Source organism: Equus asinus, chromosome 1 (genome assembly GCF_041296235.1).
Source record: "Equus asinus isolate D_3611 breed Donkey chromosome 1, EquAss-T2T_v2, whole genome shotgun sequence".
NCBI lineage: Eukaryota > Metazoa > Chordata > Mammalia > Perissodactyla > Equidae > Equus > Equus asinus.
This window is the reverse complement of record NC_091790.1, coordinates 106,888,201-106,913,333: the sequence shown is the minus strand read 5'-3', so window position 1 is coordinate 106,913,333 and position 25,133 is coordinate 106,888,201. Positions and strand designations below refer to the sequence as shown.

General features: G+C 38.9%; 1 gene segment (V, D, J or C); it reads right to left on the bottom strand.

Moving 5' to 3' along the window:
* Positions 1–930: 930 nt before the first annotated feature.
* On the bottom strand, positions 931–22,414 carry LOC123285823 (T-cell receptor gamma chain C region C7.5-like). The segment is given in 8 exon segments: positions 931–3,479; positions 6,122–6,169; positions 6,453–6,500; positions 6,771–6,830; positions 10,466–10,795; positions 14,796–14,851; positions 21,719–22,025; positions 22,139–22,414. Coding segments are annotated over 8 exon segments (1,035 nt in total).
* Positions 22,415–25,133: the final 2,719 nt, after the last annotated feature.

Below are 25,133 nucleotides of genomic sequence, written 5' to 3'. Positions count from 1 at the left end.
TGGACTGTTAGGGTGATCTTAGTGCTCCAAGATGTCCTGTCTGCTCTTTCCTTCAGAACAGGGTCACGAGAGTGGACTGAGATGCAGCATCTGAACAGTCCTGGGAGTAAGATTCCCAACTCACACTGTAGCTAATTGGAGTAAATTCTGTATATAAAAAGCAGGGAACCCCTACCCACAGCCTAAGAGTATGTTTAACAGCAATTTCATGTGTGTGTAGATGGTAATTTTCTTCCCATTAGCCGTGACCTTTTGAAAACGAGCAAAACTGCTTATGATTTAACTGTCATTAATTTATCTTATGACACCCTAGCCACTGCTTGCACAACCCCAACATGTAGGGGTTGGTTTAAGTTTGAGCATTTTCCCAGAATCAACCACATTAGACAAAGCATGTACACAAAGGAAGCCTGAGAAAATAACAGACCAGCAGCCACACCAGTGCCCTTCCACCACCCAGGCTGTCGTCTCCACCACCTGTGCTCTCCCTCTGTGTGCCACCTCGTTCAGGGCAGCCCAGGCCCAGTGTGGAAGGAAGTTGCTCAGAAGTTGGAAGCTACGGGAGACACTGGCTGGTAGTGCCTGGCAGTGAAGTCAGCCACACAAAGCTTTCAGTGATTTGCAGGTTTCCCCTCTTTGCTTCCACTCTTTCTCAATGCAGGAATCGTTCCAGGCCTCTAAGTAGAGGGCCAGGGACTTGGCCTATGGAAGTCTGATCAAATTCATGAAAATCAAGGCAAAATCTAAATCAAATTTAATCTTTCTTATATATGTTGGGTCTTATTTTGTTCCCAAATGGGAATCTCTACTTGATTTCCAAAAGAAACATGTTTCACAGATACTGAAGGTGATTGTAAATAAACAAACGAAAAATTTTGCTGAAACAAGACAGTGTTTTAATTTTAATGTAAAAATGATTTTACTTAAAAAATATTAGGTACGGAAAATAGAAAAATATACATTCTCTTATCATTTTGTCACCCTCTTACCATACATTGAGCATGTTCTTTTACGCCTATTGCTGTAGAAATAGAGAGATGTATACAAATGAGTGTCATATCTGTTGGTATTATTACTCAATAGAATGCTCAAAGAACATGAAACACATTTCAAAGAAATAGAAATATAGCTTTTCAACATGTGAAAAGATGCTTCTTGTCACTCATAGTAAGAGAAAAGCAAATTAAAATTGTGATGAGATTATTTTTCCCCTGTCTGACATGCAAAGTCCTGACACACACTCTTGGCATTCACCAACACAGTGTTAGAAGTACAAAATGGTGCTCTCTCTATTGTGTTCAAGTTGGCAATACCTATCAAAATGACCAACACAGGCATTCACAATGACAGAAAACACTATTATGATTTCAGCATTTCTCATAGTAGCAAAAGATTGAAAATGAGCCAACAGTCTATCACAGGGAACTGACTTTATAAAGTGTTGCACATTCATCAGTGAAATATCATGCAGCCGTCTCAGTGTGCCTTTACACTGACACGAAAAGAGCGCTAGGATGTTCAAGGGAGAAGTGTCGAATAATGTATATCATTCACTACCTCTGTGTAAGAAGGGAGGAAATGAGTATATATATATATATATTTATATATCTACATTCATATTTGCAGATATAAAAACTGGAAGGATGTACAAGAAACAAAAGTATGACCTGTATGAAGTCACAGAGGGACAGACAGTGGTTGAAGCAAAATCTCTTAGTGCATTTTTTAGAGTGTTTGATATTTCAACCACGCTAAAGTATTATCTGGCAATTTTTATATGGTCATGCTATGCATATTACTTTCTCAACAACACTTTCTGATTAATTTTCCATTTCTTTAAACAATCTACATTTTTTGAAGATGCATAGTAAACAATCATATGACATCCTTCATTTTATTTTTTAGTTTCTTAGTGGTGTTTGGGTTACTTTGGTGCTGCTATAAATGGTGCTACAGAAAATGAACATCTTTGCACATAAATCTTAGTTCATTCCTTTCGTTTTCTTAGGAAATCGATGGGTGGAATGCTGAGAACACTTTCCTGGCTGCAGCATGTTCTCGCTTGTGTTGTGGGCTCTGTGATGGCTCCTCACTGCATTGATCTGGTACAGCAGCGCTGGAGCTCAGGAGCTCTTTCAGTCACTTGCTGGCCTCCACCCCAGTGCATATGAGAATTATTGAAGGAGGTTTTCAAATTCTGATTCTTGGTCTGTGATGAAGACTGGGCCTCAGTGGTTTATAAAGGGTCCCAAGATGAGAGCCGCTGGGATAATGGATAGAGCAGCAGGTGCTTGCAAGTACCAGGCATTATTAACTCATCTAATCTACACAACTCCAGGAGACAGGGCACTGTAACTCCATTCTACAGATGAGGAGGTTATGGCACAAAGACTTCAAATAGCTTGCCTGAGGTCACACAGATGCTAATACTAGACCCAGGATTCAAACCCAGGCACTCGGGGCTCGGAGTCCAGGGGCTTAACCCCTCCACTGTGATGCCTCGATGCAAGTGCAGGTCTCACGGGGTTAGTGTGAGGATCAGGTAAGACAGTGCTTGTGAAACACTAGTGTAGAGTTGAGCACACACAGTGCAAGTTGTGCTAGATGTTATACTGACACCTTCAGCATGTCCCAAACCAAATGATTGTGAATCTGGTGACCTTTGAAAGAGGATAACCTGGGTGACTTTATTTGACTGTGGCTCCTTTTGGAGCCAGTGCCCCAAAGAAAGCACCAGGACCACCATCTCAGGGAAAGAATTAGAACTTTGGTATTGACCATCATCACAGCCAACACTGGAGTTCATAGCTCAGGTGTCACACTGCTTCTTACCTTGGACTTTCAGTTAGATTTCATCAAAACACAAATAAAGAAATGTAGACTTTTGGTTTTTTATTGTGCCTATTATGAAAATCAAAATACAGAATTTAAGCAGCAAAGATGATGGCTTCATGGTGTGTGAAATGGAAGGCTTCAAGTCAGTCCTGGTTAAATGGCCCTAGCGACGTGACTAGAGCTGCATGCTGTCTGTACTCAGAAGGCATGGGTATTCGGGTTGCCTGGAGCAGCTGATGGAGATCATGGAAAGAGTGTTGCTAAAGGACTATCCCTTGGCTCTGGCCCTGAGTAATGGCAGAACTCACTGTTATTACAGAGTAAGATTTTCTGTTTGCCCAGTGGCTTAGAAAACCATTTTGTGATATCGACATAATAGAAAAATACACATGTGAATTGAAATAACACAAACTCAGAGAGAAAACCCAGCTAGATCTTCAGGATACACTTTTAAGGAGAATAAACAATGGAGAAAAGTTGTCTTCTTTGTGCCACCATCCATTATGAACTCTTTCCGTTGCCACAGACTGCTGTTCTCCTAAACAGGCAGAAGGCGATGCTGGCAGAGTAGCCCACGCTCATGATGAGGAGGAGGAGGTAGGCGTAACAGGCCAAAGTGTTGCTGAGCTGCAGCTGCAGGGCATCTAAGAAAAGTCATTTGATTAATTTTGACTGTTCTTTTGAAAGTATAGGACATATTAATGGGAGCGTGGTCACAGTTATCTATTTCTGATGACCTACCTTGTAGTGACACTCCACACCACCAAAACCCAAAAGTAAACATCTACCCCTACCATCTCCACAGACAAAAACAAGACGACTCAGAATCCAGTTTACAGATCATGTCAATCAACAGCCTCTGCTAAATTCACTTAGAACATTCCAAAATATGAAAAGTAAGGTTGCGTGTTTTTTTTTTTAAGATTTTATTTTTTCCTTTTTTCTCCCCAAAGCCCCCCTGGTACATAGTTGTGTATTCTTCGTTGTGGGTTCTTCTAGCTGTGGCATGTGGGACGCCGCCTCAGCGTGGTCCGATGAGCAGTGCCATGTCGGCGCCCAGGATTCGAACCAACGAAACAGTGGGCCGCCTGCAGCGGAGTGCGCGAACTTAACCACTCGGCCACGGGGCCAGCCCCAAGGTTGCGTTTTTAATGAATATGTCCAATGGGAATAAAGTATTTGTGATGAATAGCTTTCAGCATTTCTTCACCACCATCATGTCTCTAAGTGATAATAATAACCAATCTTCATTAACCACTAACCAAATCCCAAACACCTGTTCAGAGAGCTTTGCATGCAAAGCTATAATATTAAGTTTAAAATAATCTATGAAATCATTATTGTCACTCCCATTTTTCAAATAATCTAAAGACAGAGAGAGGTAATTTGTCTGATGTCATGCATTTAGTAAGTATCAGAAACCAAATTTCAATCCAAGCAATATCGCTTTAAAGAATGTACTCTTAAGTACTCTGATTCTGTATCTCCAGTGCAATAAATATGCCAGACATCAAAAGGTTAAGCATAAATATGAAGTTGAATTCTGATTTAGAAGAATCTGAGCTAATAGACGTTATGTATTCAATGAGATTCCTGTGAAGAGTGCAATCCACGGAAATTGGATCATGCTCACAGAGGGGTGTGTGAGAGATTTGAGTAAAAAAGGCATTATATAAAATGGAAGAGAGTGGTTAATCCCAAATCTCGGAAACTTTAGGATTCCTTGGCTCACTCACCTGTCCTTCCTAAATGTCCCTCATTCTGGGTATGATGTTATAGAATAATTGTACTTAATACCCTTTGAAGTTTTGCAAAAAATATATATGGTCAAGAAATAATTAATGACAATGATGGTGAGCCAGACTGGGTATTCAATGAACCACAAGGCTGAGTCTCTTCCTGTGGAAATTTTCCTTTTACATGTTTTATCTTCATAGAGTAAAATTTCAGAATCGTTTGCAGTCTCTGTGGAAAGGGATCTCAGAGGTCATGTGCTCACAACTCCTTGCCTTTGGCCAGGTAGGGTGTTAGCTGAGGTCCAGAGCCCCCTTGATATTGCAAATGGAGGGAAGATCAGTAGGGCTAGAGCCAATGCTTCCAGTCAATATACTCGTACATATGTAGCAATAAACAGCTGGAAACTAGTACTGATTCTGTGCCAGCTAAATGAGATGCCCTATGCTAGACATTCCATCTAGGTGGCTTTATGTCTGCAATAACTGAGTTAGGGGTAATTATTCCTGGTTGGCAGATGAGGAAAGTGTGCCTTACAAAATGTAAGTAACTTTCCTATATTGATGCAACTAATCATTAAAAGAACTGGAATCAAATCCAGTCTGGGATATTGTGAAGCTCATGCTCTCACCCACCCCCCACCATCATGTCTCAGGGCCTCGTTTTGGGGTTTCTTGCTCTGGAACTAGAATAGCTTAGAGAAAGTAGAGAGAACCGAGTAAGTGTATGAACTCTTGATTCAGATGGCTGGGTTGAAACCCCAAATCCAATTGTGTGCCGTGGTGCAGGAACCTTTATTAATTTTAGCTCATTGTCCTCATTTATAAATGGAGAAAACTTACTGTATGGTCTCATAGGAGTATTTTGAGATTTAAACAAGAAAATGCATGCAGAACCCAGCACAATGCCTTCTCTATAGGAAGCTATCAGTTCAAGTCAGTTCATGTTATTAACTACTAGCAAGGAGCAAATACTTAAAAAAAAAATCTAGGGGCTGGCCCGGTGGGGTGCTGGTTAAGCTTGTGTGCTCTGCTGGTGTGGCCAGGAGTTCACAGCTTCGGATCCTGGGCGCGGACCTAGCACTCCTCCTCAAGCCATGCTGTGGCCACATCCCACATAAAATAGAGGAAGATTGGCACAAATGCTAGCTCAGCAATGGGCTTCTTCAAGCAATAAGAGGAAGGTTGGCAACAGATATTAGCTCAGGGCCAATCTTCCTCACACACACATATAAAACAATCTGGAAGCACCTTGATATCATGTATTCCTGAGTCATCAGAAACAAAAGATGCACAAATGCTTGAAGCCCATTGTTGAAATAATTCAGAGAGCCTATAACTGCACACTCTAATTTACAGTCATTTCATCCTGAAAGCACTTTTTAGTTTCTTAAGGAAATGATGGATTGTTTTAAGCTATCACTCATTCTACTCTTCAACATACAGTCATTCTAGTGTTTCTACCATAAGTAATGGATGTTGAAAAGTTAAGTTGATCAGGAAGAAAAAATTGCTATAACGTGACATAAAGGGAGATGTATACAAAAACTTACTGCTCTCATCTTTCAGACAAGCTTCTGTCGAATTAATAGCCATGACCTCTAGAAGAAATGTGAGAAAGTATTAGTCAATTGTTCATGCCTATTATTGGAAAATTGATATATACACGTATATCGCATATATACACGTAAGGCATATACACACATATATGTATATAAAACCTGTCAACAGAGAGACAGGAGAGATGTCATTAAAAATATGAGCCAAACGATTCCAGGAATAATTGGACTAATCTACTATGAACCAGGGAGTTCAAAAGGTAATTTTATCAGAAGGGAAAAAATTGCTAGCGTGACATAAAGGCAGGCATATACACAAACTTACTGCTTTCCTCTGCTGGAGAAGCTGTTGTAGAATTAGAAGCAGTGACAACTAGAAGAAATGAGATAAAATATTAGTCAACTGTCCATACCCATTATTTGACAGTGTCTGTGTACATATAGGTATATGTGTGTATATACGTATATAATCTGCTGACAGACAAGAGAGACAGTCACTAAAAGTCTGAAAATTATGAGCCCCACAATTCCAGGAGTAATTGGTCTTTTCTACTTTAAGCCTGAGAAGTTCTAATGTTAAGTTGATCAGGAGGGGAAAAAATCCCATAGCATGACATCGAGGCAAGTATAGAAAATAACTTACTTCTTTTCTCTTTCAGAGAAGGCTTGGAAGAATCAATAGTAGTGACAATTGAGACGAGAACTAGAAGAAAGGGGAGCAAGTGTCAGTCAATTATTCATGCCCATTATTCGACAGTGTGCGTATCTGTTTATATGAGTATTTGTAAATGCACATACACACACACACACACACACACAATCCACTGACAGAGAGACTATCCTTAAAAATATGAGTCCTACGATTCCAGGAATAGTTCATCTGATTCTATATAATTCAGTAGATCTAATTTATGTACCGTGTTTCTGCACAGGAAGATGTTGACCTTCATGACAAAGGCAATTTTTTCTTCTTTATCACAACTGGAGGGTAATATCCAAGACTATCTTGTTTTCCTTATGTATTCACAGCTCCTAGCACAGTGACTGCCACAAAGGAGGTGTTGGAGAAACACTTGTAGAATGGAAAAATGCACAGAAAATGTGGCTACTCTGCAGTCTTCAGCACACACTGCTGACATGAAGAGTTGCTACCAAAATCAATTCATGAAATCTTAGAATTCATCAGAAAATCTGATGTTGGAAAAAATCTGGTTTTGGACAATGTGTCAGCGAAGAAAAGGAAAGCATCCATACCTTTCCAAATCATGCATATCCCCATATTCCCAACTCATGTACATGATTTTCTGAACGTGTGATGTTCGTTGATGTGACAATATGAATAGAACAATATGAATAAAAGCTAATAGCTATTGAGTGATTATTACTGTGCCAGGTACTATGTTAAATGCTTCACGTGCGTTATCTTGTTTAATGATCCAGTCACACTGAAGTGAATTATATTTTGGAGGACTCTTTGTTACAAAGGAGTGAATAAGTTTGGGAATATCACTAACTTGCTGAGAGTCATACCAGTGATGGCAGAGCCAGCATTCAAAGGATCTTTTGTGGAATTAATTGAGATACAGTATGTGGAAATTACTTCATAAAAATAATTCACAGAGAACCAGCCCTGATGGCCTAGTGGCTGAAGTTCAGTGCTCCCCGCTTTGGGGGCCCACTTTGGCCTCCTGGTCAAGGAACCACATCACCTGTCTGTCAGTAGCCGTGCTGTGGTGGTGGCTAACATAGAAGAACTAGAATGGTTTACAACTTGAATATACAACCATTTACTCGGGCTTTAGGGCGGGAAAAAGAAAAGAGGAAGGTTGGCAATAGATGTTAGCTCAGGGAGAAGTTTTCCCTTCAAAAATAAAAAGTAAAAAATAATTCATAGAAATAGAACATAATATATAGATAAGCAACATAATTCCACCATTATGGACACTAAAAACATTTTCTCTTCTAGATATCTTAATTATTCTTAGTGAATGACCTTTTTATTACAGGAGCTCAGCATTCCAGTGCGTCTTTCCTAAGGTAGAAGGATAGACCAAGTCATATTATGTAAAACATGAGGTGAGACTTATGTACAATGCAAAAAAAAAAAAAACCAGAAAATAGAAGGAAATCATGCAAAGATAACTTTTTTTTTAAAGATAATTTACTGTTGGATGGAGGAAAATAGAGTTAAAACAATTGTTTTGATTTATCCTTTTTCTACTTGATGTGTTCTTGTCCATATAGATACGGTTCTGGCATGAAATTTTATGCACACAATGAGCTCTTTTCTATGGAGGCTAGAAAAACGGGTTTGAAGTATAAGATTTAGAATAAATTCCAAGAAGGAAAATGCTAGCATAATCAGGGTTATGTGTTATAATATCTTCAAGGATTGAAATTAATGTGTCTTAAAACTCTCTTCCTTTTCCTTAATGGTGACTTACTCATCAAAAGATAAATAAAACTCTTTTATTATCATGCATTCATTGAGGTAAAAACAATAAAGTAACGGTTTTTCGTAATAAAATCTGTGTATGTATCCTAAGTTCTCTCTTTCAACCAAGCTTGGTCAAAATCTTGGATCAGACTAGTTTTATCTTCTTCAAAATCCCTTCATTGTTTTGTGACTTCAAGTAATATTCTTAGGTTTTATCAAAAACAAAATTTTCCAAGAAGCAGGATTAGAAACGTACTGTAGAATGGCATTAACAGAAATGTCCTCATTAGCTTTGTTGCCCTGAGAAGCCCATGGGAGACATTTATTTCAGAAATTAGGCGCCAAATAAAATACATTATGAACTGGAACTTCTCTATGATAATCATCTCCACGGAACTTACTGTATTTCTTATTTTTTCCTGATCACCAGAAAAATCACAACCTAACAGGACTTTTCAGCTCAGTGGTCATATTAAACTTGTGCTTTGCATATCTGCTTCCCTTCTGTTCTTTAGCTATAGAAACAGTAAATTAGGGCTGATTTTTAAATCTTACGTTAGTGAGTTTGGGGAAAAGATATTTAAAAATGCTATAAATACGTAAATTAATACATCCATGTTAGGTTTTCAAAAGCAAGTATTTCCTTTGACATTATTTCATTTGCTCTTCATTATGGCCCAAGGAGAAAGCCAAGGCAAGCATTCAAACATAATTTGATCACTGATGAAACTACAGATATGAGAGATGAAGACCGACTTCAGAAATTCCGACAGGTGCACAGCAGAGGTCTTTGCACATTTTGTTCTGTGCTTGTTCCCCATGGCTTCCAAAGGGCTTGCTAACTACAGGGAAAAGTATGAACTGATTCCCTCTTATTTATAGGTGCTCTGGGGCCTTTGGTCTGTTGTGTTCATACTCAGACTTTAAGTCCGGAGTCTAGAGAGTTATGAGACCACTGCTGGGAACAAGGCCCATTCAGCTCCCTGCCCACACTCTTTAAATATGTACAGCATCTGCATCAAAGGGATTCGTTTGGGACATCATGACTGAATCAGACTGACCCTGAGTGATTAGGAAAAGAATGTATTCTCTTACAATAGTGCATCATCCTTGGGACAATATTGCATCCAGTGTGCTAACCCACACATCACTTCCAGGCCTGGTACAGTCCAGTTCTGCAATAAATGTTTGTTGAGCTACATTTACAAATGGCAAGAAATACATTCATTATGCAGAATGGAAGAATGTCTGTCCACATTACCCTCACCCAATCTCTAATTATGAAACTTTACCTTATGATGGTATATAAAATACAAATCTGGAAACCCTAAGACTGTAATAAATCTCCAGTCGCCAAATTACTTGATTTTCTGTTGAGCTGCCATTTGGCTCCATCAAATGAACACAATTTTTTCACCTAATAGCTATGTTTTGGGTTTGTACTCTGAGTATAGCAAGATGAAAGTGAGAGTGACTCTGCTGATAACTGGAACATTCCTGAAAGACATATAATTATACTTATTTCCTGATCAAATAAGATCATCAAAAGGGGAATCTTGTTTTAGAATTTCTTGTGTTCTGGGTTCTTAGGTGCTTTCACAAATGTTGCTTCATTTAATCCATACAACTACCCTAAAAAATATCACTGAGATCTTAATATTTTGGTTTATTAAATTGAAGTTAAGAAAAGTTAAGGAAAATTTTCTTTCTCTTTTTTATGTTCTAAAGCCTTAACTATTTTAACACTATGGGAAAATAGAGGGACATTTATGCTACCAATAAATGGAACAAGATTTAAGAAATATTTATATTTCTTCATTTTTCATTAATACTTGACAGAAAAGCTGGGATTTTTCCTTTGAAAAAAAGTGTTGTGGGAGGTGGTATTTACATATACATACCTTTGATCACTGAAGGAAAAGCAATCTCTTGGTCAACCCCGCCTTTATTTTTCTCGTGTTGGACAATGCATTTGTGTTCTTTATCCATTGACTTTTCAGTCACTGTCAGCCAGCTGAATTTCATGTATGTGTCATTAGTCTTCATGGTATTTCCTTGCTGGGATTCCAGAATTGTATGGCCATCCTTTTCTTTCCAATATACATTGATAACATCAGGGAATAATTTCTCAAGAAGACAAAGATATGTCCCAGTCTTATGGAGGTTGATTTCAGCAATTGAAGGAAGAAACATAATGGGCTTGGGGGAAATGTCTGCAGGAAGGCCTTTATCTGTGGGGGAAAACAGAAAAACAATTAAAAAGAATCGTCAGAGAAGTGCAAATATTGTATGGTTTGGAACAACCTAGTGCATAGTAAAAGGAAGAAAAGCTAACGTTTAATTAGTGCTTACCATGGCCTTTCATCAACCATAGATTGTGAGGTATTTATTGTTATTTTCAATGGGAAGAGAGGTTCCAGAGGTTATGCAACTTGCCCAGAGTCATGGCTGGTTTGTGGCAGAGCCTGGATTTCAACTTGGCCTTTGTTCTTTCTCCACATGCTAAGATGTTTTTTGACTTTTAATGTCAATGTTAACATTTCAAGACTTTTAACATCAATGAACACGTGTTTTTTACATTCTTTTTTGTTCCATCATAGTGGAGCATGTTTTCAAGGTGGATGGGTAGGTGGCAGGTGTGGGGGAGGATACCAGGTAACTTTGATGATGTCTCTACACATAGAATGTCTGGTCCTTTCTAAAGTACTTCCCTTTTCCCATCCTGTGAATTTTGTTACTTACGCTCTTTTGAACAAAGAACACTTTGTCATGTTCTGGTTGACTCTTCCTTTTATGAACAATTTCTCTGTAGCACGTGATGCTGTTTGATATCATTTTACCCACAGTAGTTCTTCTTTCAAAATTAGAGTCAATCCTCTCAAACCCTGCTACTGCTTTATCAACTAAGTTTATGTAATGTTCTAAATCCTCATTGTCATTTCACCGTCTCCACAGTGTCTTCCCTAAGAAGAGATTCCATCTCAAGAAACCAGTTCCTTGTTCATCCGTAAAAAGAAACTCCTCAATCATTAAATTTTCTCATAGATTGCAGCAATTCAGGCCCTACTTCTAATTCTACTTCTCTTGCTATTTCCGCCATGTCTGCAAGCACTTCCTCCACTGAAGTCTTGAATTCCTCAAAGTCATCCATGACGGTTGGAAACAACCTCTTCCAAACTTCTGTTAAAGTTGATATTTGACCACTTTCAATGAGTCATGAATGTTCTTAATAACATCTAGAATGGTGAATCCTTTCTAGAAGGTTTTCAATTTACTTTGCGCAGATCCATCAGAGGAATCACCATCTACGGCAGTTATAGCCTTACGAAGCGTATTTCTTAAATAATAATATTTGGAATTCAAAATCACTCCTAGATCTATGGACTGAAGAATGGAGTTTATGTTAGCAGGCATGGAAACGAGGTGAATCTCGTTGTGCACCTCCGTCAGAACTCTTGGGTGACCAGGTACACTGTCAATGAGCAGTAATGCTTTGAAAGGAATCTTCTCTTCTGAGCAGTAGATCTCAAGGGTGGGCTTAAAATATTCATTAATCCATGTTGTAAACAGATGTGTTGTCACCCAAGTTTTATTGTTTCATTTATGAAACACAAGCAGAATAGATTTAGCATCATTCTTAAGGGCCCTAGGATTTTCAGAGTGGTAGGTGAACATAAAGTCATAAGCTGCATTAACTCCTAACAAGAGAGTCAACCTGTCCTTTGAAACTTGAAGCCCGGTGTTGAGTTCTCTTCTCTAGCTATGAAAGTCCTAGACGGCATCTTCTTCCAACATAAAGCTGTTTCATCTATGTTGAAAGTCTGTCATTTAGTGTAGCCACCTTCAGGAATTATCTCAGTTAGACCTTCTGGATAATGTGCTGCACTTTCTTCATCAGCACTTTCTGCTTCATCTTGCACTTCTGTTATGGAGACAGCTTCCTTAAACCTCATGAATCGACCATTCTTAGTGTCAAACTTTTCCTCTGTAGTTTCCTCACTTCTCTCATCATTGATAGAACTGAAGAGAGTTAGGAGCTTGATCTGGATTAAGCTATGATTTAAGAGAATATTGTGGCTGTTTTGATCTATCTAGACTGCTAAAGTTTTCTCCATATCAGCAATAAGACCGTTTTGCTTTCTTCTCATGTCTGTGTTCACTGGAGTAGCACTTTTCATTTCCTTCAAGAACTTTTCCTTTACAGTCACAACTTGGCTAAATGGCACAAGAGGCCTATCTTTTGGCTTATCTCAGTTTTCAGTGTGCCTTCCTCACTAGGCTTGTTCATTTCTAGCCTTTAATTTAAAATGAGTGACATGCAGCTCTTTCTTTCACTTGAACCTTTAGAGGCCATTGTAGGGTGATTAATTGACCTATTTCAATATTGTTGGATCTCATGGAACAGGGAGGCCCAAGTAGAGGGAGAGAGATGGGGGAAGTCAGTGGAGCAGTCGGAACACACACATTTATCAATTCACTTCGCTGTCTTATATGGGCCTGGTTCATGGTGCCCCAAAACAATTACAATTGTAACATCAGAGATCACTGATCACAGATCACCATAACAAATATACTAATAATGAAAAGACTTGAAATATTGTGAGAATTTACAAAATGTGACAAAAGAGAAATGAAGTGGGCAAATGCTCTTGGAAAAAATGGTGCTGATACACTAGCTCGCCTCAGAGTTGCAACACACCTTCGATTTTTATAAAATGCAATATCTGTGAAGTGCAATAAAGCAGAGTGCAATAAAATAAGCTATGTCTGTGCTTGTGGATTTGATTTCAAGTCTTCTCAAATAGATTTTGGAAATAGTTAAAATAAATGACAAATAGTTTGTGCATTATAGCTTATTTCTTTTTCTGCCCCAGTAGTTAAAAGTTTAGTAAGGGCTAACTCAAATGTGACATAAGAGTTGGGAGAACAATGTTTGCAAATCCTAGTTGTGTGATATAAACACAAAACATGCAGAATTCAAACAGACTGAAAGTGCTAGAAGACATGGTGAGACCCTCTTTCCCCAAATAATCCATTGGTAACCTTATGTTTCAGTCCTTGTGCAACCTCTCACGTTAAAAGATACCTTTCTAATGCTCTGCTGTGATCAAAAATACTGCTTGGATAAGATCTCCTCCTGAAATGAGCTCAGTTAATGCTAGTTTTGGAGCTAACACTGGTGAAAGAAAATAAAGAAGTTGAACATGGATTTGGTAAATATTGCTTGGGAATAAAATATCAAATAAATTAAATATCTAAACTTCATTACAAACATTTCAATAGAGAAGTACCGCATGGACGTAACATCTCAACCTTTTAGGGGCTCACAATTGTTCTAACTAGTTAACTCCCTGCTAATGTTCTCCTTGCTACATCAGGCAGCGAACAACGCCCAAGGACCTGGTTGGAGTTAGAGTATTTACTCACTAGACTAAAAGTTTGTGGAATATTGAGACTTTTTCTAGCTTTATCTTCTTCCCTCATTTATCCTCAGGAACCAGCACCGAAATTGTCTTCAGTGAGTGTTTGCTGACAGAATGAGTGAGCACATGAAGATGTAAAACCATATAGACCATTTCACTGACTTTGGAGATGAAACGGCTTATTGAGTTTGCAAATTCCCTTAAAATGGCCATCTTTGGGCAATTAATCAAGAGTTGTGATAGTATAAACTTTGACTGATCTCTGCCCACCTCTAAGAACCTAGAATAACATGAAGTGAGATTTCTTGATGTTTTATAGTCATTTAAATTAAGAATTAATGTTTTGCACTGCTGTTATCGATGGGATGAAAACTAATAAGAGGTTTTACCGGTTATTGTGAGAAAGGAGCACTATGTTATATCTGAAAATATAGAGACAAGGTAATTAATAAAAGTGTCTCTCACTTAAAAATTGGTCTACAAGAAAAGTGTCTTGAGTCAATAACTTATAACAATGGCTTGCAGATATGGTCCAAAAAAATCTGAATTGCTAGCTTGTCTATCTTTTTTTTTTATGCGTGTGTATTCTAAAAGTAGAATTTCAATCTGTTTACAAGCAGGGACACGAACAAACTGTTTACGGAGTAGTCATGTTTTCCTTTACAGTGACCAGTAGCTGCAAACTTGCTGTTCATATGCTGAGGTCAAGTATGAGGCAGTCAGATAAGGGTGATTCTAACGTGTTTTTTCCAAAAAGCATCTATCAGTTGTTCATTACTAGGGGAAAAATAGAAAAAAAGTTACTTACCAGAGGGAGTTACTACGAGCTTAGTCCCTTTTCCAAATTTCTTGATCCAGCTTGAGCTATCACACTGCTTACAGCTTCTACAAAAACTCAGCCTCCTCCTAAGTTTCATGATGTAACTGACAGTTAAAAAACCGTGTACTGGCAATGTGATCTTCTGGGTTCCTTTGGAAGTCTTTGAATATAAGTTTTGTGGCATCACATATTTCATAAGTGTTCCTCAGATGAATTGACCAAAATGTCTGTTTTCCACCAAGAGACTAATCATCGAAAATAATTGATAGAAAATGGAAAGAATAAGAGCAGAAAAACAAGAGATCAGGCCCAGCTGATCATACAACTACTTTTACAAATTACTAGGAGAAGCATTCAGAGAATTAAGATGTTTTTTTAAATTTCCAGGTGCTATTGTGTTGAAACTGCTCAGAGATTATATCAAAGGAAAGGCCCTTTTGTTCTAAAAAACACCAGGTCTGCTTTGTTAGCAATTTGGGGATGTATTTCTGAAAGGAAGAAAGCGTTCAGTAACCAAAATGGAAATATGTCAATAAGAATATACTTGAGAAACATGAAGAAATTTCTTTATTTTTATTAAAGTCACTTTTACCATTTGACAATGATTCCTTACCAAGCAAGGCCAAAGGAGAAAATGAATTCTGTGATGACATTACTTTCCCTGTAATAAAAGAAGAAATTTATTGAATTATATCTCCTATGAAATAATACATTCTTTATTTGAACCCAAATTTGAAATGACGTCAAGCATATTTTCTGATCACGTGATGTGAAACTAGAAATCAACTAGAGAAAAAAGCTGGAAAAGTTACATATATGCTACTGAATAACTATTGGATCAATGAAGAAATTAAAAAATATCTAAATTCTAATGCAAGTGAAACACAACATACCAAAATCTACGGGATGCAGCAAGTGTGGCACTAAGAGCAATGTCTATAGCAATGCAGCCCTAGCTCTAAACACAAGAAAAATCTCAAATAAATCCCTTAACATCACACCTAAAGGAACTAGAAAAAGAAGAACAAATGAAGCCCAAAATCAGTAGAAGGGAGGATATGATAAAAATCTGACTGGAATTTAATAAAATAGAGACTAAAAAGAAAATGGAAAAGATTGATGAAACTAAGAGCTGATTCTTTGAAAAGATAAACAAAACTGATAAAACTTTGCTAGGCTTTAAGAAAAAAAGAGAGGTCTCAAATAAATAAAATCAAAAATGAAAAAGGAGACATTACATCAGATATCACAGAACTACAAAGGATTATAAGAGAATAATTTGAAAACACATTTGCAAACAAATTGAATAGACTAGAAGAGACGGATAAATTCCCAGAATCATACAACCTCCCCAAACTGAATTAAGATGAAACAACAAATCTGACTAGACCAATCACTTGCAAGGAAATTGATACCATTATAAAAAACCTTGGAAAATATAAAATTCCAGGATGAGATGACTTCTCCGGTGAATTCTACCAAACATTCAAAGAAGACTTACTACCCATCCTTCTTAAACTTTTCCAAAGTACTGAAGAGAAGAGGATATTTCCTAACTCAGTCTACAAGTTCAACATAGCTCTGAAACCAAAAACAGACAAGGAAGACACAAAAAAAGAAAATTACAGGCCAATACTGTTGATGAACATAGATGCGAAAATTCTCAACAGAATTTTAGCAAGTTGAATACAACAATATATGAAAAGTATCATGCATCATGATCAAGTGGAATTTCTTGCAGTTTTGCAAGTAGGATTCAACATCCATAAATCAATCAGTGTGTTACACCTCATTAAAAAATGAAGAGGAAAATTACATGATCATCTCAATAGATACAGAGAAAGCATTTGACAGGATTCAGCATCCATTTGTGATAAAAACTCTCAATTATGTGGGTATAGAAAGAAAATACCTCAACATAGTAAAGACTATATAAGTCAAACCCACAGCTAACATCATAGTCATTGGTGAAAAACTGAAAGCTATTCCCCAGGAATGGGAGGAAAACAAGGATGCACACTTTTGTCACTCTTATTCAACATAGTGTTAGAAATCCTAGTGAGAGCAATTAGGCAAGAAAAGGAAATAAATGGTATCCAAATTGGAAAGGAAGAAGTAAAACTGTCACTATTTCTGGATGGCATCATTTTATGTATAGAAAAGCCTAAAGAATCCACCAGAAAACTGTTAGAAATAATGAATGAAGCTAGTAAAGTTGTAGGGTACAAAATCAACATATAAAAATCAATTTCGTTTCTATACATGAAAACAAACTAGCAGACAGAAAAATCAAGAATACAATTCCATTTACAAATGCAACAAAAAGATGAGAATACATAGGAATAAATTTAACCAAGGAGGTGAAAGACCTGTACACTGAAAACTAAAAGACAATGTTGAAAGAAATTCAAGAAGGCACAAAGAAATGGAAAGATATTCTGTGCTCATGTATTGGAAGAATTAACATGCTTAAAATGTCCATACTACCTAAAGCAATCTAGATATTCAAGGCAATCCCAATCAGAATCCCAAGGACATTTTTAAGAGAAATAGAGCAAAGAATCCTAAAACATATGGAGCAAGAAAAGACCCCAATATAGGGAAAACAATCTCGAGAAAAAAGAAGAAGGCTGGAGGTATCACACTCCTGAATTCAAAATATGCTACAAAACTATAATAATCAAAACAGTATGGTACTGGCAGAAAAACAGACACACAGATCAACAGAATAGAATTGAAAGCACAGAAATAAAACCACATATCGATGGACAGCTAATCCTCAACAAACAAGCCAGGAACATACAATGGAGAAAGGAAATTCTCTTCAGTAAATTGTTAGGGAAACTGAACAACCACATGCAGAGGAATGAAAGTAGGTCATTATCTTACACCATATGGAAAAATCAACTCAAAATGGATTAAAGATTTAAACATAAGACCTGAAAACACAAAACTCCTAGAAGAAAACATAGGCAGTACACTCTTTGGCATCAGTCTTAGCAGTATCTTTTTGATTACCATGTCTCCCCAGGCAAAGGAAAAGAAGAAAAAATAAACAAGCAGGACTACATCACACAAGGGGGCTGGACGGCCAGAGGGCAGGATCAAGTCCTCCTGTTCTAGTGCTGTATCCTCAGAAACGGCAAGATAGGACATTGTGAAGGGTCAGCTGAAAAATGCATCTTAAATGAAGCTTTGAGAAATAGAGGCAGCCTTGACTTCCAACTTTAAGGAACTTTCTTTTTCAGTTATTATTAGTTATGCTAATTATCCTAATTAGTTATGCAAATTAACCCTGATGGCCAAGAAGAGAGAGCAGTTGGAAAGGGGTTTTGGCCTGGGGAGTGAAGTGTGGGTCCTTCAGCACCGAGTACCAGACCCAGTTCCTGAGCTCCTCTTCAGTAAAAACTGAAAGTCCGACCTGCTCAGCTGTAACCAAGATTCAAGGCTCAAGTGTCTGTACATGTAGGCGGGCTTTTGGGTTGTGCTTAGTTGGTGAAGTGTTGGCCAAATATAAAGCGATCGAATACTTTGTTAATAGAATATTCCAGGGCTGTAATTTGTATCCTCTGTAGATCTCTTGCCCAGCCGTAGTAAAGTGTTAAGTGGAAAAGAAAGTGACAATTTTGGAGACATTTGCATAGCAAAAACAACAGGTGGAAAGAGTCTCAATATAGACGGTGAGCATTTGGATGGTGAAAAATTGGGTTAATTGTTCTCTTTCTATTTTTCTGTATTTTCTGGATTTTCACCATTAAGAAAACATTACTTTGGGGGAGAAAATCCACAAACATCTATTGTTTTATGAAAATAAATTTTATTTTGTGTTGTCACCATTGAATACAATGTTTCTCTCAATTCTAATTACAGCCATTTTTGTTCAATTACTGCTCAGATTAGAGTCTCAATAACTGATGACAATAACTAGCCATAGATTTTAATGAAGTCTAACCTAAACCTCCAGCCATAGACCCTTTTCACTGTCCAATTACAAAAATAATACAATTTAGTAATGAGACTGATGTCTCCACTCAAGGGAATACAATCCATGGACAGGCGAGAACAGCGCCTCACAAACAGTGGAACCCCCATCCCAGGGATTGTGGGCAAGAGGAGCTCTATGGAGGCTTAGAAGCAGCAATGCAGAAACAGGCAGGATTAGCTAGGAGGGCAGGGACTGCCTTATAAGGCCAGCAGGTCAGTCAGGGAACAAGGAGACAGCGTTTGCATAAGGTGATCTGCAGGGGTTGCATATCTGACCTTATTTACAACAGGGAAATCATCACAGATTCCTGGCAGGTGGGGACTGGCTGGCTGGATAGACTGCGCTTCTGAACAAATGGAACATTTACAGACAAGAAGACAAGAAGAAGACATTGAGTATGATTTGCCTTAGGGATGTGTGTTAAGTCAGGAAATAGGAAGATTTTAGAATGAAATGTGTTATTGCCCTTGGTTATGGTGGTGCTGTGATTTACAAGGTGGGGGGCATAAGACAATACATTGATGTGTGGGAAGAAAGTGTTAGAACTACCATTTATATATGTTTTTATCACCTATGTTTAAATTATTTATTTTTGTGTGTTTTGTAAAGTAGATAGTGCATTTCTACAATGGTTAATGTAACTTTTTACTTTATAAATAAATAAATGAGCATATATTGGGGTTATTCATGCATAAAATAAAACAAAGAAAATTTTGAAAAAAAAATAAAGCAAGAAAACTTGCTTACCAAAAAGGAAGAATGACAGTAAAGCTTACTACGTAGAATAGTGTGCTCCTGGTACAAGAATAGACAAAATAGAAATTTGGTCCCATTCGTAAAGGTGAAGTTGTGCACACACAGTGCCTCCACCTCCAGCTGTTTCCTCAGAGGCACTGTCACGTGTAGTGGACACATACAGTGAAAGGAAGAGAGAGGGAGCAGGAAGGGCTGTGTGAGCCTCTGGAAACACTTATCACTGGGGTGCCAATGAAAAACAGTGGGGGTAATGACAGATTAGTCAATAATTTGGGGGAGAAATTGGATCTCCACATTCAGATTCCTACCTTACCCTCACACACAAAAATTCAATTCAAAGCAAATCAAAGAAATAAATGTGTAGAACAAAGCTTAACACTACTAGAAAAATATAAATGAGAATACCTTTATGCTTCAATGCAAGGATTAAGCTCTCTGAAAGCTGCAAAATATTAAATACATGGCCCCTTGTACAGTAGAGCAAGTTAAAGCTGGTTCATGCAGTGGACAATTCTTCTTGCCTGAGGTCACAGCAGTGAGAAGGAACTGGAGTTTCCACTTGTGGTTCTGGTGGAATTGCCATGGAGAAATGTGATGCCCTGTTAGAGCAGCAGCATCCAGGGTGCCATAAGAGAGGAGGCGGTTATGCCTTGGCAGCTCTGTTCACTCCCCATTGGAGAACCACACCACCTGTTTCTCAGTTCCCCACGCTGTGGCTCAGTTCACATAGAAGAGCTAGAACAAATTACGACTAGCATATACAGTCATGTACTGTGATTTTGGGGCGCATAAAAAAATAGAGGAAGTGTGGCAACATATGTTAGCTCAGGCTGAATCTTTTCCTGCAAAAGAAGAAAATGAGGAAAAGAAGAGAGGAGGGGTCTGTGTGTTTTGAGGAGGTGCACATGCACCTTTCTAGAATGCTGTCTAGTGTCAGGCTGGGAACCGGCCCACTTCAGAGAGAGACAGGGCACCCTATCTGTTACTGATAGAAGAGGAGTTCTTAAAAATCAATCTGAATAAGGAACATTGAAAAATACACCATTTCAGCCTTCATTCTAAAATTCTAATTTATTGTGTTCAGTGTTACCCAGGACTTGACTTTTATGCAAACCTACCAGCTGCTTCTGATGCAGGTGGTCCATGGACCACAGTTTGAGAAACACTGTTCCAGGAGCTTAAACTCTAAACTAGAGTCAAGTGAAGAGTTCTGGCACAAAGAAGGAGGATTCAATACACAAAAGACCATACACGTGTGAATCCAGCATTTCTCTGCTTCAGTGTTAATTTTATATCCTTGAACCTGGCCTGATATGGCAGGCACAACACTTTCCTATATGACTTTTCAATTCAAATATCTACTATTAATTGTCAGATTGCTCATCCAAAATGTCCCTTAATTTTCTTAATGAGAAAAAATAATCTCACAAGACTATTCTAGTTTAGGACTTGGCCATGTCAATGTTGGGGGAGGGGTGAAGGGAGCTTTGGCTTTACTTGTTTAAGACAGAACAGTTCTGGCTGTGACTCCACTTCAAAACAAGGTGTGAGCACGATGCAACAGTTGGCATCTCTACAACAATCACTTTATTCCTACACTTTCACTGTCTCAAGAGTGCCATGGTTGGTTATGGTGAGGGAAAAATCAGTTTGCCAAGAGATAAATCGGATACCAGCTTGAGGTCTTCATGAAGTCCAAAGTCTTCATTCCATCATTTCTCATTCTCCTGAGTAAGGCAGGAGCTCCTTTCCCAGCCATTTTCTCTGGGGAATGATTGGATAAATGATTTGGTACCATTAACTTTCCTGTATTGCTCTCATGAATAACTCCATGAACACCTCGACTCTAGATGAACTTGTCTGTCCCAGGAAGCAGATTGAGTGGACTCCACCAGCTCCTAGGGGAGCTGAAAGAACATGCTGTCTGCCAGATTGCTTGCCTAAGGCCTGGAGAGGAGAGAGCTACCTTTATGAATGTGCTGTGGCTCATTAGGGAGGAGAGTGGGATATAAGGATGTGGTTTGAGCACAGGGTCTCTCTTTTTTCACAGCACAGTGAACTCAGGGCAGGAAGGGAGGCAGGTGCTGGTCTATCCTGTGTGACAAGAAAGCTGCTGGCAGCCACAAGCAAAATTTTCAGTGCAGAATAAGGGAGGTCTGAATCATTGTGCTTCTCCCAGACAGCACAGTAATACACACCAGAATCCCTTTCTTCCAGATTTCGGATTTCAATTTTACGGTTCTTCCTTGCACCTTCATAGGTACGATATTTCTGTGAGCTGATTCCTGGTTCCATCACAAATTTGGCGCTGTGGTAATGGTAGTACAAAAGTCGTTGTGGGGCCATCCCCTCCACGTATCGGTACCAGTGGACATAGGTGATGCTTTGTTTAAAATCACAGGTGATTACAACAGAGGACCCAGCCTGTTTGGTGACTGACATCTGTGTCCCTTCCAAGTTGGAAGATACTTGAGTGGCTGCAATGTGAACAACAAAAAGTAATGAGGAAGAGCTAATGCAATCCCTTAGTTTGGCCTCCCGTTGCCAAATATAAAGAAAAATCCCAGGAAGATCCAGGCAGCACACTTACCAGGAGCCAGGAAAGCTAGAAGGAGGGCGAGAGCCTGCAGCATGCCTTCCTCCTCGGGCCTTAGAAGGAAAGGGACAGACGACAGGACCGGCAGACACACTCTCACACTCCAGTCCTGCTCCAAAGACAGGAACCCCAGGACACAAGGATGGAGTCAGAGCTGGGCTCTGCACAGCTGTCACAGGCAGCAGGGAGTGAGGGGCTCTCCTAGAAGACCACCCAGCTGATGACCCAGAGTGGGTGGGGCTGGGGAATGCCTGGGGAGGAGCCCTGCCTCTCTGCTCAGCCCATTTCCTGAGAGCCTCCTGGGGCAGGCTGAGAGCAGGCCCTCTGCAGAAGAGGAGGAACCAGGAGCCCTGAGAGCCCAGAGCAGAGGGAGGGACAGCCTGAGCCAATGGAGGGGGCAGGAGAGCCATGGATGCAGCTCCATGTTCCCTGGTGCAGGGAGCGGTCCTGAGTCAGGGGACTTCCCTGCAGCTCAGGGTTCAGTGTTCACACTGCTGCCATGGGCTTGTCCTGTGATGCAGCTTCTGTATTCTGGCCCTGAACCACCTTCCTTTCACATCTGTCAGTAAACTGTGAGGAACCCACAGCAAAGCTGACAAGCACTGAATCCGCTTTAGTAAAAGAAATTAGGGTCCGTTTTGTTGTTCTACATTTGACTCTCCTGAAAGTCAAATGCATGTGTGTGGGTATATGTCTCTGTGTGTGTGCGTTTGTGTGTGTCTGTCAAGTCAATTTGTTAGGTCATTTCTGTTCATCCTCAAGTAAAAAGGCCACCTCACATAGCGTTACCAGATTTAGTGAAGAAAAAAAAAGGATGGTAGGTCATATTTGGGACACACGTAAGCTAAAAAATTGCTTGTTGTTTATCTCCAGTTCAGATTTCCTTAGTCATCCTTTGTTTAATTAGTACCCCTTCCCTCAGGAAGTGTCGCCGTATCTGCAATTAACTTGTGTTCTTAGATGGGTAGAGAGTTGATTAAACAAGGATAGTGAAATCATGGGACTATTGAAGTGGTGAGTACACATATTTTCACCCCCTACTTTTATAATGTCTTTGGATGCATGGTTACACTATTCATAGTAGAATGTAGAAAAATGCCCCCTCCATCATTGTTCTGGCCTCTCTCTCAGGTGGTTCATTTCTGCCGTCCTGACAGACAGCTGGGAAAGGAGGAAGGGAGGGGACTCGGGCTGCTCTTCCTTCTGCCTTGGGGACCACACGTGCAGAGACATGAGGTGTCGCAGCAGCAGCTCTGCAAGAGAACATTCCAGGTCACTATGCAGGAAGCAGCTCAGTGCCACAGAGTCCCAGCACATGCCTGCTGGACAGAATTGTGGTTTAAAGCTAAGAAAGGAGAAAATGCCATCACACTAGAGTGGAAAGAAAATTATTTAAAAAGTAGTAAAAGAAAAGTACTCCACAGAATGTAAAAATGACTGTAAAGCTACAGAAATGAAAAGAGGGCACTATCGACACCAGAATATATTCATGGTACATAATGGTGGGGGTGGGGGAGAGAGAGAAAGAAAGAAAGAGAAAGAGAAGATAAAGAAAAATATCTTAAATTACATCCTCTGGATCTAGTTTTGTTTGTAGTAATTATAATTTTGTTTATATCTATATTTTTAAAATTTATGTTGATACTGTTAGAAATTTTTTCTAAAAATTGCTTACTTTTTTAGCTATACGCTGAGAAAACTAGAGAGCAATAATCATCCAGCAGTAATGAGCTCTCCCAGCATCTGTACTGTGGTATCAAATACCATTTCTCACTAAAAGACTCAGTTGAGAAATGGCTGAATTCAGGACTGGGAAGGAGATGGACAAGGTCCATTACATCTCATCTCTTCTGAAAGCAAAGAAGCCATGAGAGATGACTAAGGTCATGTCACAGGACACAGAAGCCAACTTGCAGAGTCTCTCACTGGCCGCAGAGAGGACAATGTGAGCCTCAAAAGATCAACACCCATTCAAGCATGTTAAAGACATAATATATAAAAAGGCATGGAATTCTCAAACAGTCTTTTGTGTTTCTGTGATATCCATTATGCTTTCGCCTCTTTCACTTCTAATTTTGTTTATTTGAGCCTTCTTTCATTTTTTCTTAGTGATTCTGGCTAAGGTTTGTCGATTTTGTTTATCTTCTCAAAGAACCAGCTCTTTGTTTCATTGATCCTTTCTACTGTCCTTTTTGTTTCGATTTCATTTCTTTGTGCTCTAATTTTTATTATTTCCCTCCTACTGACTTTGGGCTTTGTTTATTATTCTTTTTCTGATTCTGTTACGTGTAGATTGAGATTGCTTGTTTGAGATTTTTCTTGCTTGTTAAACTGGGCCTGTATTGCTATGAATTTCCCTCTTAGGATCTCTTTTGCTGCATCCCATATGAGTTGGTATGGTGTGTTTTCATTTTCATTTATCTCTAGATATTTTTTGGGTTCTCCTTTATCTTCTTCAATGGTCCATTCATCATTCATAGCATGTTGTTTAGTCTCCACATTTTTGTCCTTTTCTCAGCTTTTATCATTTAGTTGATTTCTAGTTTCATAGCATTATTGTCAGAAAAGATGCTTGATATTATTTCTATCTTCTTAAATTTATTGAGATTTACCTATCCTTGACAATGTTCCATGTGCATTTGAGAAGAATGTATAGTCTGCTCTTTTTGGATGGAGTGTTCTCTACGTATCTATCAAGTTCATTTGATCTAGTTTTTCCTTTAAATCCAAAATTTCCTTGTTGACTTTCAGTCTGGATGATCTACCCATTGGTGTAAGTGGGGTGTTGAGGTCCCCTACTATTACTGTGTTGTTAATATCTCATTTTATTGTTCTTTTTTTCCTGCTTTTTCTACCCAAATCCCCCCAGTACATAGTTGTATATATTTTAGTTGTGGATCCTTCTAGTTGTGACATGTGGCACACCACCTCAGCACGGCCTGATGAGTGGTGCCATGTCCCCACCCAAGATCCAAAGCAGCAAAACCTT